The 14,917-nt window shown below is 41.2% G+C and overlaps 1 protein-coding gene across 1 annotated transcript in view; it reads right to left on the reverse strand.

Moving 5' to 3' along the window:
• arap3 (ArfGAP with RhoGAP domain, ankyrin repeat and PH domain 3) overlaps window positions 1-14,687 on the reverse strand; it is a 31,285-nt gene extending 16,598 nt beyond the window's left edge. Inside the window, exons 1-12 of the mRNA XM_076105272.1 lie at window positions 14,586-14,687; window positions 13,409-13,585; window positions 8,065-8,218; window positions 6,668-7,621; window positions 6,066-6,106; window positions 5,707-5,789; window positions 5,550-5,617; window positions 4,661-4,900; window positions 3,692-3,761; window positions 2,734-2,854; window positions 2,458-2,642; window positions 2,155-2,261 (exon numbers count right to left, since the gene is read on the reverse strand). Coding sequence (XP_075961387.1) covers window positions 2,155-2,261; window positions 2,458-2,642; window positions 2,734-2,854; window positions 3,692-3,761; window positions 4,661-4,900; window positions 5,550-5,617; window positions 5,707-5,789; window positions 6,066-6,106; window positions 6,668-7,621; window positions 8,065-8,138 — 1,943 coding nt within the window. The 5' untranslated portion in view covers window positions 8,139-8,218; window positions 13,409-13,585; window positions 14,586-14,687. The remainder of the gene's footprint in view (window positions 1-2,154; window positions 2,262-2,457; window positions 2,643-2,733; window positions 2,855-3,691; window positions 3,762-4,660; window positions 4,901-5,549; window positions 5,618-5,706; window positions 5,790-6,065; window positions 6,107-6,667; window positions 7,622-8,064; window positions 8,219-13,408; window positions 13,586-14,585) is intronic.
• Between the last annotated feature and the right edge of the window lie 230 nt (window positions 14,688-14,917).

The raw sequence follows: 14,917 nt of genomic DNA on the forward strand, positions 1-14,917 counted from the left end.
AGGTCGCCACGGCAACGCCGTTTGAAAAACAGATACGCCCCCTTTTTATTAATAAAGGGTTTACATTTAGTAGAGACTAGTATAGACTAGCTGAGACTAGTATAGACTAGTATAGACTGGTAGAGACTAGTATAGACTGGCAGAGACTAGTAGAGACTAGTATAGACTAGTATAGACTGGTAGAGACTAGTATAGACTGGCAGAGACTAGTATAGACTAGTATAGACTGGCAGAGACTAGTAGAGACTAGTATAGACTAGCAGAGACTAGTAGAGACTAGTATAGACTGGCAGAGACTAGTATAGACTGGTAGAGACTAGTATAGACTGGCAGAGACTAGTAGAGACTGGCAGATACTAGTATAGACTAGTATAGACTAGTATAGACTAGTAGAGACTAGTATAGACTGGCAGAGACTAGTAGAGACTAGTATAGACTGGTAGAGACTAGTATAGACTAGCAGAGACTAGTAGAGACTAGTATAGACTGGCAGAGACTAGTATAGACTGGTAGAGACTAGTAGAGACTAGCAGAGACTAGTATAGACTAGTATAGACAAGTAGAGACTAGCAGAGACTAGTAGAGACTAGCAGAGACTAGTATAGACTGGCGGAGACTAGTATAGACTGGTAGAGACTAGTAGAGACTAGCAGAGACTAGTATAGCCTAGTATAGACAAGTAGAGACTAGCAGAAACTAGTATAGACTGGCGGAGACTAGTATAGACTGGCAGAGACTAGTAGAGACTAGTATAGACTGGTAGAGGCTAGTAGAGACTAGTATAGACTGGCAGAGACTAGTAGAGACTAGTATAGACTAGCAGAGACTAGTATAGACTGGCAGAAACTAGTAGAGACTAGTATAGACTGGTAGAGACTGGCAATGACTAGTAGAGACTAGCAGAGACTAGTCTAGACTAGTATAGACTGGTAGAGACTAGCAGAGACTAGTAGAGACTAGTAGAGACTAGTATAGACTAGTATAGACTGGTAGAGACTAGCAGAGACTAGTAGAGACTATTATAGACTGGTAGAGACTAGTATAGACTGGTAGAGACTAGCAGAGACTAGTATAGACTAGTATAGACTAGCATAGACTTGTAGAGGCTAGTAGAGACTAGCAGAGACTAGTAGAGACTAGTATAGACTGGCAGAGACTAGTAGAGACTAGTAGAGACTAGCAGAGACTAGTATAGACTGGCAGAGACTAGTATAGACTAGTATAGACTGGTAGAGGCTAGTAGAGACTAGCAGAGACTAGTAGAGACTAGTATATACTAGTATAGACTGGCAGATACTAGTATAGACTGGTAGAGACTAGTAGAGACTAATAGAGACTGGTAGAGACTGGCAGAGACTAGCAGAGACTAGTAGAGAATGGCAGAGACTAGCAGAGACTAGTGGAGACTGGCAGACTAGTAGAGACTAGTAGAGACTGGCAGAGACTAGTAGAGACTGGTAGAGACCAGTAGAGACTAGCAGAGACTAGTATAGGCTAGTATAGGCTAGTAGAGACTAGTATAGACTAGTATAGACTGGCAGAGACTAGTAGACTAGTATAGACTGGCAGAGACTAGTAGAGACTAGTAGAGACTGGTAGAGACTAGTATAGACTAGTATAGACTAGTACAGACAAGTAGAGACTAGCAGAGAGTAGTAGAGACTAGCAGAGACTAGTGTAGACTGGCAGAGACTAGTAGAGACTAGTATAGACTGGTAGAGGCTAGTAGAGACTAGTATAGACTGGCAGAGACTAGTCGAGAGTAGTATAGACTGGCAGAAATTAGTAGAGACTAGTATAGATTTGTAGAGACTAGTAGAGACTAGTATAGACTGGCAGAGACTAGCAGGGACTAGTAGAGACTAGTATAGACTAGTAGAGACTAGTAGAGACTGGTAGAGACTAGTAGAGACTAACAGAGACTGGTAGAGACTAGTAGAGACTGGTAGAGACTTGTAGAGACTAACAGAGACTGGTAGAGACTAGTAGAGACTGGCAGAGACTAGCAGAGACTAGTAGAACCTACAGATCTACTCGTAGAGTCTTTACAGTCTCTATTACAGAACTGAAACTTTGGACCCTCTGAGGAACAGAAACCGAACCACCACCAGCCGGTTCATGTGGACCGTATCGGTGAGAGAGGAGCATCGATACCTGAAGCTTTTGTACGGAGTGATGAGGTCGAAGCTCTTGTGTTTTCCGTCTCTGATCGTCGATCCTCGAGCTTCGATCACCGTGATGCCGATTCCGTTACGAAAACACTGCACACACATAAGTTAGAGACAGAAGTTCACTGCTGAGAGAGTTACAAGTCAAAGTCTGTGTTCTGGTTCAGAGACGGACAGAAAACCACTGGAACCAAAAAGTTTGAAGGGTTCTTGAAGGTCTTGTCTTGAGCTGAATAACAGGAAGTTCTTCCTAAGATGGAGATCGTGTCACCGTGACGAACCGTCTCACCTGTTCACTCTTGTAGATCCAGATCTGCTCCGTGATGATGGCGGCGTACACTTTAGACTTGGTTCCCTTCAGCTCCAGGGCTCCATGTCTCTGACAGTGTGACCCGGGACCGAAACGCCGCCGACCAAACGCCAGCTGATCTCTGACGTGTTCCTGCAGCGTGCCGACCCACCGCCGCCTCAGCACTGAGACGACATCATCATCATCATCATCTTCTGTGTGTGTGTGTGTGTGTGTGTGTGTGTGTGTGTGTGTGTGTGTGTGTTCTTCATCTACCTTCATTATCAGTCCTGAAAACAAAGATCCTGTGACTCGTCACTATTTCAAACTTGTTGTCTTTGGCTGGGCGGGCCATCTGGATGGCAGCCAATGGGATCACTCCTTTAGGGTACACGTCCTGAGACGGAGCAGAGGACAGAAACAGGAAACCAATAATTAAAGACCTTCATCTGTTCTTCTTATCAGAGCGGTGAGTCTCTGACAGAAACTCTTCATGTAGATATCTGTAGAGTACTTTTACTCAAGGACTCTACTCATTTAGAGGTACTTTACTTTACTTCTTCTCCTCTACATCTCAGAGTAAATATTGTACTTTTATCTGACAGCTTCAGTTACTTTTATTATTAATCAACTAATAAATGATGAAGTATTATTATAGATAATATAAAGTCATTCAAATGAGCACACTAATACATCAATAATCATAATACATATTATTCTGCATAATGAGTACTTTTACTATTGGTACTTCTTTTGAATGCATGACGTTTACTTGTACCAGGTATGTGGTAATAGTACTTTTACTGCACTACATCATTAGTGCTCAGGTGTGACTCTCAGTAACAGAGCAGTTAGAGCGTCTTTGTCTTCAGTGTCACTGAGTTTACATCAAGTTCGTCAGATTTAATTGGATCATTTAACAAGGGGGCGGGGCTTATCAGATACAGTGATTGATGGGTGCAGAGAGACAGTGAGATGAAGAGGAAGGTTGACGCCTTCATCACCACGTTGTTAGATCAGGAGAAAAGACAAGTATTTAAATATAGAAATACTGAGAAATTATGTTTTAACATGAATTTAAATCACTTTACAGATCTGTTAAAGTCAAGATATCCACATTAAATCCTCACTGATTCAATTTAGTAAAACACTAAAACAGGACAGGATAAGGACTATGAAACTTTACATAGTAATGATAATAATAATCTTTTAACTCTGGATGTAGTTTCTTTACCTTCTCACTGCCAAAGTACATCAGGTTTTTGCCATTAAACTTCACGTAGCGCTTCTGGAAAACATAGTTCCTGAAAGATAAAACACACGACATATTCAGAGTCACGAGATCATTGTTACAACAAATACACAAAGATACACAGACACAAAGATACACAGACCAAAAGATTCAAAAACACAAATATACGAAAACACAAAGAGACAACAACACAGAGATACAAAGACACAAAAAAAACAAAATACAAAGACACAAAGATACAAAAACACAGATACAAAGACACAAAGACAAAGGTAAAAAACACAAAGAGACAACAACACACAGATACAAAGACACAAAGACACATCCCAACTGACTGGTGTTTTTGTGTTACAGTGTAGTGTTGGGATTGAAACATTCCAGATGTATAAACACGGAGCATCATCAGAAAACACTGATTGGATAATGAACGTATTGGTTTCTGTACTGATTTTGATAAACACCACAGAAGAACTTTGTTGTTTTAAAGAGAAATAAGAGGAAAGAAGAAAAGAGAAACACACCGAGCAGAGGATGATGAAGAAGAGGAGCAGGAGGAGAGGAAGATGACGAGGCAGAGGCAGCTCCTCAGGAGGAAGAAGACACAAGGAGGAGCAGAGAAGAGAAGATGCAGCACTACAGCCTGTGCTGACTTCTGACCCCCGACAAACACACACACATGAACAACAGGAAGCCATGTGTCACTGATGGTTTCTCATTCCACTGCTGTGATTGGCCGGTTGAGAACATGGGAGGAGCTCCAAGATCTGCTCAGGCTCCATATTCAACCTTTGTTTACCCACAAACCCCTGTATCTACCGACATGAGGAAACATAGCATGCTAACTTTATGCTACTTGATTCACCTTCACAGGACCCTACAACCTCCTGAAAAACCTCTGGAACCTATGGTTTTCTTCTCCCTGGTCTAACCCGCTGTGTAAATCAAACGCACCCCTGTGGAGACAGCTTGTCAAGCCAGCCGCTGATGATGGGTGGGGCTCTCTCCGTCAGGGAGGTGTAGCTGGCGTAGGGGGAGATGGTCAGGTCCTCGTCGGCCTCTGAGGCGAAGCTGTGGGTTGGCAGGGAGAGGTAGCGGACCGGGGGGGGATGTTCACCGACGGTGCTGTAACCCTGGGAGTCTCCAGAGTGAAGAGCCTGAGACAAACGCTTCGTCCAAGGGAACTTCTGGAGCCTGAAGTAGAAATACAACAAGATAATAATCTGCTTTATACATTCATCCTGTAAATAACGTTCAGTTCCCCTCAATTCTATATTCTCAAATACAAATGTAACTTCTCACACGGTCCATTTCGTAGCTGTTCGGTAGCTTTCAGTCGTATCTTTCTAAGCTGCAGTTTCGCAGGTCAAGAATTAACTTTGAACCTCAGTATAACTTAGTTTTGTCTGCATTCAACACAAGCTGAACTGCCCAATACTAAACACAGACTGCAGTTTAAAGAGAAGCTCTACAAAATAAAATTGGGCCAAGTACAGAACCTTGGGGCACTCCGACAATATGCAGTTGATACAACTTTATATATTTGACAGCTTCAGCTCTTTCAACTGAAGCTGGTGATGAATGCAGAGAAAACGGATTGTAATATTGTGATAAACGTGTCTTATTGCTGTCTCAATACGTAACATTACGTCATATAAACCCTGTTTTAGTTTGTCTTTGTTAATACAAATTACACATTCTTTTCATGAATTGTTTGACTTTTTCCACTTATGTTGTTTGTTTGACCCTATCCTTTCTATTTTTAATTCTTATTATTTTGTTGTCGTACAGTATTTAATTTATGAACATACAAAGCTAAAAAAAAAAAAGTTGCGAGTCTTACCCATGATCCTCTGCATGTTTGTCCTCCCCCCTCCTCGTCTCTCTGTCCTCCAGTCTGCTTCTCTCACTCTGCAGGATAAAATATTTAAAGAGCACATTTCATCACTCGACATGTTACACGTTTAAACCCAACAATCTTGATGTATCGTCTGTCTCACCTCACAGGGATGTGGACTTCTTCTGGTTTGGAAAAAGGTTTCACAGTAGGGGCTGATCTCGTCCTCGGGGTCGTCTGTTGAAGCTGTTGAACAGAAAACTTAACAGAGTTAACTGGGTACTGCAGCACTGATGGTAATGAAACCCCAAACTCATCCAGTGATGTTCTGCTTATTAAACTCTGCTTATTAAACCACACAAACAGAACAGTGTTCAAACATCAGGGTACTAGGAATTCTCAAGAATGTGCCCCAACCAATAAAGGGCAAAATAAACAGGATCCAGATTTAAAAGGTTGTTCTTGTAAAGTCTTACTGTCACTATGCATCATGTTTTCATACGTAGTCACGTCTGTACTCACCTCTAGCTGATCCTGAAGAGTTATAACTTAAAGTGCTGCCACTGAAAACACACATAGACAAACAATAAATCAGAATTCAGAGTTCTAGTGATTCATTGGGTCACTTTAGTAGTTGAACTTGTAAAAATAATTATTTGAATCAGAGCATGTGGTGATATCCTGACTTGTAGTCCTCAGTGTGCGTCAAACTACAAAACCACTGGATCCACTGGATAATATATCCAATCTTACTTTATTGTCGTAGACCTGACAATTAAGTTGTTCTTAATACTACAAGTGTTGAAGCAGTTCTGACCCCTTAAATACCTCCCAATACCAACGTCCGAATGGTGTGGGTGGATGAGGTTTCAGATGCTGTTTGAAGATCCAATGATCACTACATTAGAAGCATACTGACCCCGTTAGCCTCCTGGAACCACAACCCTGAGGTAGGTAGGTAAGTAAATCCTTGGGAGGCCTTGGATGGTTGTTTGATCACAAGGTAGGTAGGATGTATTTAGGCTGATAACATGGATGTATCTTGACACAACGTTTAGCTTAGCACAAGTGAATAACCCTCGTTCTTTGGACCCTGGTCTAGAAACAAGTTTAGAGTGACCTACCTATTCCTCTCAGGGTTCCTGTCAGGTGTTGGTCTCGGTGGAGTCGGAGGAGCTGACTGCTGGCTGCAGTAACTCCTCCCTCCACTGGGGGCAGTAGAACCAGGTAAAGTCCCCCAGTAGATCTCGTTAGAGACCATCTCCATCCCACCACCTCTGGGTGAACCAGAGGATCCAGAGAGCCTGCTGTTGTCAAGACTACCGGCACAGGAAGTCCCAGGAGGTGTCTGGTTCTGGTTCTGTTCTCTCCGTACAGGTGAGGAAGAGGAAGAGGAGGGCGGGGACCCCTGGAACACGGCGGAGGGGATCCCACGGTTCAGTCTCGGAGGAACGGGAGGTAACAACCCTCCAGCGTCCGACAGAGACAAGCTACGACTCGGCCTCCTCCGCTCCGTCTGACTCGGTCTTCGGCTGGACGTGGTCGACTTGTTGCTGAGGTCAGAGGTCAACCTGTCATCAGATGTGGGCATGTCCCCTGAGGTCAAACCCTCTAACACAGTAAAACAGATGGACTCCTGGGAAAGCCTCCTGGATGGGGGCGGTGCAGGGTCTGGTGTTGGACAGAAGTGGATCGGTGCTGTCCTACGGCGGTTGAAGACGGTTCTGGGTTTGGGAACCGGCTTCACCACCGGTCTGCTGCCTTCAGAGTCGGTCAGCATGTTGGCGAGGTTCGGAGCCGAGCTGTTCCTGAACGCCTCAAAGTTCATGGGTCTTGGTGAATGACAGAGCGATGCAGAACTGTGACCTCGCTCCGTCACAGACCGACAGCGGTCACGTGGGAGCTTAGCTTTCTGATAGGCTCTTTGACTCTCTCTCCTCTGAACGTGACCAACCAATCGTAGGATTCTCTTCCTGTGTCCTGTGGCGGTTATTCCCAGACTGACAAAGGCATCGTGATCCAGGTGTGTGAAGTCTCGAGCCAACAGGAGACCGGCTCGATGGAAGGTGTCCAGGTACCTGCAGTCAAAAAAATGGCAAAAGTTTTGTTTGCTTTAATGATGAAGTAAATGTTGATTGCATAATGTCTATAGAATAATGACATTGATGTTTAGATTGGTTCCTTATAAGCTGCAGGGAAAAAGCGGCTCCGTATACAGCACAGAGGAAGGTAGTCAACCTTTGTACAACCAAAACAGGAAGAGGGTAATACTTCTGTTTCCTCCGGTAGATATCCGTAGCTATCCCACCCTGTATATGTTAAATGTTCCATGCTAACCCTTTTCACGCATGCACATATATATATAAAGCACGATGTTACCCTGTAGCAAGTGCTTCCAGATGTTTTCTTAAACAAATGAGGAGTTAGTGACTGTTGATTAACACACATCACACTGTAGCACACACAGTGCTAAAGTGTTAGCATCGATAGCTGGTTGGACTGTGGTGAGTTAACCTCTGACCTCTCCAGATGGATTGCGTCCAGAAGGGTCTCAACCGTCGTGTCTCCATCCAGAGTCGCCATGACGACCAACATGGAGTCTGGATCTGACTCGGTCTCCTCCTCGTCCAGGACACCCGGCGGCCATCACTGACCTACAGACAGCAGCGGTCCATCTGGAGGAGAACCCAAAACCACACCATGCATTTGCATACATCACCCAGAATACAGCGGGATTGTCTGTGCGTGTTGTTAAGAGATTGTAGAAAAATATGAAAGCATAAAAGTAAAACCATCACAACATATCATAATATAAACTGTTTTATTTCATGTTAGATGTGATTTAACATATAAACTGTTTTATTTCATGTTAGATGTGATTTAACATATAAACTGTTTTATTTCATGATAGATGTGATTTAACATATAAACTGTTTTATTTCATGTTAGATGTGATTTAACATATAAACTGTTTTATTTCATGATAGATGTGATTTAACATATAAACTGTTTTATTTCATGTTAGATGTGATTTAACATATAAACTGTTTTATTTCATGATAGATGTGATTTAACATATAAACTGTTTTATTTCATGATAGATGTGATTTAACATATAAACTGTTTTATTTCATGTTAGATGTGATTTAACATATAAACTGTTTTATTTCATGATAGATGTGATTTAACATATAAACTGTTTTATTTCATGATAGATGTGATTTAACATATAAACTGTTTTATTTCATGTTAGATGTGATTTAACATATAAACTGTTTTATTTCATGATAGATGTGATTTAACATATAAACTGTTTTATTTCATGTTAGATGTGATTTAACATATAAACTGTTTTATTTCATGATAGATGTGATTTAACATATAAACTGTTTTATTTCATGATAGATGTGATTTAACATATAAACTGTTTTATTTCATGTTAGATGTGATTTAACATATAAACTGTTTTATTTCATGATAGATGTGATTTAACATATAAACTGTTTTATTTCATGATAGATGTGATTTAACATATAAACTGTTTTATTTCATGTTAAAAGTGATTTAACATATAAACTGTTTTATTTCATGTTAGATGTGATTTAACATATAAACTGTTTTATTTCATGATAGATGTGATTTAACATATAAACTGTTTTATTTCATGATAGATGTGATTTAACATATAAACTGTTTTATTTCATGATAGATGTGATTTAACATATAAACTGTTTTATTTCATGTTAGAAGTGATAGAAACATATAACCTCCTTAGACACTTTATGTAACATAGTCACTTGAGCCTTTTATAGTGCTTCTGGTTCTAACAGGACCAAACCAGTTACAACCAGTTACATCCTGTTGCTAACTCTGGTACAAGATGTCTCCTGTATGTGTGACGCATGTGATTAGGGGAGCTACTAGAATCAGAGTAGGATAAAAGAAGCAGAAAAACTGTGAGATTCAGCTTGTTCCCCTGTTGTAGAGACGGGGATAGACTTCTTTAATAGACCCTTAGGGGTCTTACCCCCTCAGAGGTGTGATAGAAGACCCTTTGTGCGTTATCAGAAGACAGCATGAAAAAAAGAAAAAAGAAAAGAGCTCACAGCGAGAGCTGACTGAGAGCCTGTTAACAGCAGGATGTTAGCTTTAGCTTTTGTAGCACTGAGACTGTTTCATTGAATTTAAATTGTTTTATGTGATTGCTTTGGAAAAACTTTAATAAAACCACAGCCTTACCATTTGTAAGTGACTGGAGGCAAACTGAAGACTCTGTTTTTTTAGATTAAGTTAACCCTCTTCCATGTCCGTTAACCGTGTGATGCAGAAGTGACGACTGACTCTACCAGAGGGACTTAAAGGTGAGTATTCTGGGTGAAGACTTGGCAGTGTTAGTCATAAATGGTGAGAATGTTCACAATAGGCAGTAGTAAAGTACAGATGTTCTACATAACTACTCATACTGGGTGTTAGGGTTACTTTGAAAGCTTTCCACCTTTCGAGGAGACATGACTCCCCTCAGCTGCTACAGGCACTCCCTGTATCCTGTGTGTGTGTGTGTGTGTGTGTGTGTGTGTGTGTGTGTGTGTGTGTGTGTGTGTGACCTTGTGCAGCAGTGGTTGTGTATCTCTGGACTTCCTGAAAAAGGCTGGAATGTGTTTCGTTGACCTCGCTCTGTTCTGTTTATTGAGTGTCTCTTTTTATTCTGAAGTCTAATCTTTATGTAAAGGGGAGGAGTCAATGAATACAAATTACATGACTAATTAATGAGTACCTAGTTAATGTGTTAATTAGTGAGACTGATGGACTTCACTGGCTTAGAGCACTGTTTCCTGTTTGTACCTTCACAATAAGATCACTAATATGAGTTTTCACCACAGGTTGACAAATCTATAAACGTAGTCAGTAGAAAATACATGTCACTGCACGTCTCACTGAAGTGTTTTATTTATTAATATTTAATTAGTTAGGGCCCGAGCACCGACGTAGTCGGTGCGGAGGACCTATCGTTATTCTAATGTTTACTATTATTATTATTATTATTTTGTGTCTTTCATCACAAAAAGGAGGTGCTTGGGATACTGGAAACCTTTTGAAATTTGGCACGCAAGCCAGAATTTGCGAAAATTGCAGTGTGATTGGGGTGTCCAGCTGCAGTATGAAATATTGGCTCGATAGCGCCCCCTATTGAGTAGCCCTAACATTGGGTTTCACCTAGCTGTATGAAATTTGGTAGGTATGTGGATGATGATGGGACGTACAAAAAATCCTCTTGGAATTTTTCACTAAACCAAACAGGAAGTCGGCCATTTTGAATTTTATGACGTATTTTGACCATTTCAAGGCGTCGTACTTTAACGAACTCCTCCCAGAGATTTAACCAGATCAACTTCAGATTTGGTCAGCATGCTCTTGAGACCTTGACAGTGAAAAGTTACTCAAAGATCAAAAAGTTATCGAACTATGTATCCGTGGCGGCAAAAAAACACCATTCGCCATGAAAAAGGAAGTTGTTGTAACTCGGCCGTACATTGTCTAATCTGCTCCAAATTTCTCATATGTCATAACATCCTGACCCCGAACACATCTATATGACAATTTAGAATCATAGTAATAGCGCCACCTAGTGGCAACTGGAAGTTGTTAGTTGTGTACTTTGACATCCTGCTCCTCACAGATTAATCAGATCCCTCTCAAATGTTGTCAGAAAAGTCTTAAGACCTTGAAAATACTTCATTGTGAAGATTGTAAGAAGTTGTTGAAGGGCGGCGACGTGGCGGCTTGGCAAATTTCGATCCTTCGCCATGAACGAATAAACTGATGTAGCTTGACTCCACATCATCAGATCATTACCAGATTTCACATGTTTGATTAGACTCCAGTCCTGAAGACATCTGCAGGCCAATTTTGAATCATAGTCATAGCGCCACCTACTGGTAACAGGAAGTTAAAGTCTATACTTTGGCTTGTTTCTCTTAGTAGGTAAATCAGATCAACATCAAGTTAGTTCCACACAAATGTACGAAGTTCATAATGCCAGTTCATGAAGCTTTTGATGTTTCGTCGAACGCCGTTGCCGTGGCGACGCAGTCTTCGCCGTGAAAAACGAAGGTCATTTTGAGAGGCTAAAAATGCTCGAAACATAAGCAAACCTGGCAAACAGATTACAAGCCCAAAATTTAGTTATATAATATGATTTTATTGGTTCAGAGTGGCAAATCGGCTCAATAGCGCCCCCTACAAAATTTAGAAGAAGCAGCCCTCGCAGTACGTTTCACATATATTTATAAAATTTGGTAGGCTCATGTATCACATTTGGACTTAAAAAAAAGTCTCTTGGAGCCATGCTCTAAACCCAACCCGAAGTCAGCCATTTTGAATTTTGTATGAATTTCTAGTGTCGTTTTTGTCATTTCCAGGCGCTGTACTCTAACGAACTCCTCCTAGAAAAATAATCAAATCAACTTCAAATTTGGTCAGAACAATCTAAAGAACTTTGTGATGAAAAGTTACTCAAAGCTTGTTGTTTCGTGAAAAGCTGTTGCCGTGGCGACGCATTCTTCGCCATGAAAGATTAAGGTGATTTCGAGAGGCTAAAAATGCTCAAAACATAACCAAACTTGTCACACACATTTAAAATCCTGAATGTAGTTATCTGATGTGATTTTAATGCTTCAGTGTGGCAAATCGGCTCGATAGCACCCCCTACAATATTTTGACGATGCAGCCCTCACGTTTCACCTAGATGTATACAATTTGGTAAGCAGATGTATCACATATAGACTTAAAAAAATGTCTTAGGGGTCTATCCTCTAAACCCAACCGGAAGTCAGCCATTTTGAATTTTGTATGAATTTCTAGTGTCGTTTTTGAAATTTCCAGGCGCTGTGTATGATGGTCACAGAAATGGATGGCCGCGTCAACCAGAGTCCTGCCAGTACACTCGACGTGCGTGAAGTTGCGAGGGCCCGATCAATGTTGCTCGCAGCTTTAATTTAAGAGTTGAAATTTGTTTTATTCTATTTTCATTATTAATAAATCCATCAACCTTGTCAAGGTCACACTTCACGTTTATTTTAGTCAGGTTACTGTAATATAAAACGTAATCTGACACAGAATGATCTCAATGAATGAATCATGAAACCAGCTTTAAAACGCTACATATTCATATTTACTATATAATGACAATAACTCCTTCATTGTGTTTGATTACATCAAAAAATCTGTATTTAAATCAAATAAAGCCAGAGCTGCAGATGCACCCTGCTGGGAGCAGACCACTAGAACCAGTAACTGGTGTCAGAGAGACCAGATCCAGCACCAGATGCTTCTGTGTGAGGATTTAACCTGCAGCTCTCATCAGGATCATTATGACAGGTATCATCATAAAGATATCATTCAATAATAATTGTAATAATTATACTATAAACACATTCAACTGGTCTTCAACTGGTCTTCCTCTCTGAATAATTCATGTCTCACGTCAAAAACGCGCCTGTCTCCAGTTTGCGCCAAAACTTTGAGTCATTCGGACACTTCACCCAAAAAAACCTCAAATCCAGAAAAGAAGGAGAGACTCAGAGGACCAGGACTCTGTCAGGACCAGGACTCTGTCAGGACCAGGACTCTGCAGGACCATGACTCTGTCAGAACCCGGACTCTGTCGCGACCCGGACTCTGTCCAGACTCTGTCAGGACCAAGACTCTGTCAGGACCAGGACTCTGTCAGGACCCGGACTCTGTCAGGACTCTGTCGGGACCCGGATTCTGTCAGGACTCTGCAGGACCGATAACAGGACGAGCTGCTTCCTGCAGGACTCAGAGACTCACTTTAGCCTGAGACCAAAACATTTAAAGTGTCTCACCTCTGATCCGCTCCGGTTTCTGGTCTGGTTTCTGGTCTCTGTCCTGGTCTGGTTTCTAGTCTCTGTCCTGGTCCGGTTTCTGGTCTCTGTCCTGGTCTGGTTTCTGGAGTGTGCAGGTCTCTGTCCCGGTAAGTGAACCAGTGAAGTCCGAAGTTGCTCTCCGTCACACTGGGAGCTCTGGGAGGAGAAACATGAAGGTACACGGCGTAATAACGGACGGTGCTTCCGTTTCTAAATAAAACTTTCAAAATAAAAGCAAAGTTTGCACAAACTTCCGCCCCACCCAATAAAATCCAGTTATTTTAGACAACCCACAATCAAATCAGTAATTGTTGTTATTATTATTATTAAATAATATAATAAAATAACTAGATATTTAAGGTAAACATATGTTTCCTTTATGTGAATTAATAATCTATCAATTATATAATCAATCAGTGAGTAAAATAATACAACATACTGATAAAGACAATAGTATGAAAATATATAACGAAATACATAATAATGATTTAAGAAGTGTTCAATTAAATAAATGCATATTTGAAAAAGTAGGAAATCATATAAATGTGCTCATTCTTCCAATTGATTTAAATAATAAAGTGTACTTCATTGACATCAATGATCACAGACAGAGACGAAGAACGACAAACAAACTAATATGAACAATAAGTTATCATTATAGAGGTAGTGTATGACCTGTGTTACTGCATCTCTTTTTATTATGAGGTCTTGAATTCTAAACATATTTCTGATTTTTACTGTTTATGAAACAAGTTGTTGTGCTGTTTTACTTTGAAGTTCTGTGTTGTAATGTGCAGTTTCCTGTCGAGGCCTCTGTGCTCTCATTGGATAATTGACACAGGTTGAGTCATCTGTGACGAATATAAAACCTCCTGATTGAGTGAAATAGAGTCGTTGATGGAAGTCGTTTCCCTGATTCCAACAGCTGTTTCCTGTTTAATCCATTAATCCTCATCAGATCTGGTCTAATCTCTGCTTTCACTCAGCTTTCTTCTTCTCTTCCCTCCACTGACCAGAAAACACAAAACTCCCTCAAACTGCTCAACCAACGACACGCAGACAACTCACTGTTCAGGTCACCGTGGTGATATTATGGTCTGTAGACATGAACTCTTCTGGAGTTTCTCATCCTAATACTTCACTGTTGTACTTGTACCTGGGTGGACAGCAGTGAGGGAGGAAGTGGACGTTACGTCCTGTCCTCTGAGAGCAGAATAAGAAGCCGGACAGTTTCCTCCTCGAAGCTCAAACAACAATCACAGCTCTGCAGACAGGAAACAGGAAGTGCCTGAGACAATACAGAGAGGATCCGGAGACCAGCTGCTTTGTTTTAGGCGCCAAAGACGAAGGAAGCAGTGGCACGTAAAGCTTCCTCATCTCTGCAGGAAAAACGCCCTCAGCAGCCGCCTGCAGGAACTCTGTAACACATTCAGAGAGCTGATGGAGCTGCAGACGTCTTCACTGGTCCAACGAGCTCTTCATCTGCAC

This window comes from Anarhichas minor, unplaced genomic scaffold, assembly GCF_050575085.1.
Source record: "Anarhichas minor isolate MPS153535 unplaced genomic scaffold, ASM5057508v1 ptg000031l, whole genome shotgun sequence".
Taxonomy (NCBI): domain Eukaryota; kingdom Metazoa; phylum Chordata; class Actinopteri; order Perciformes; family Anarhichadidae; genus Anarhichas; species Anarhichas minor.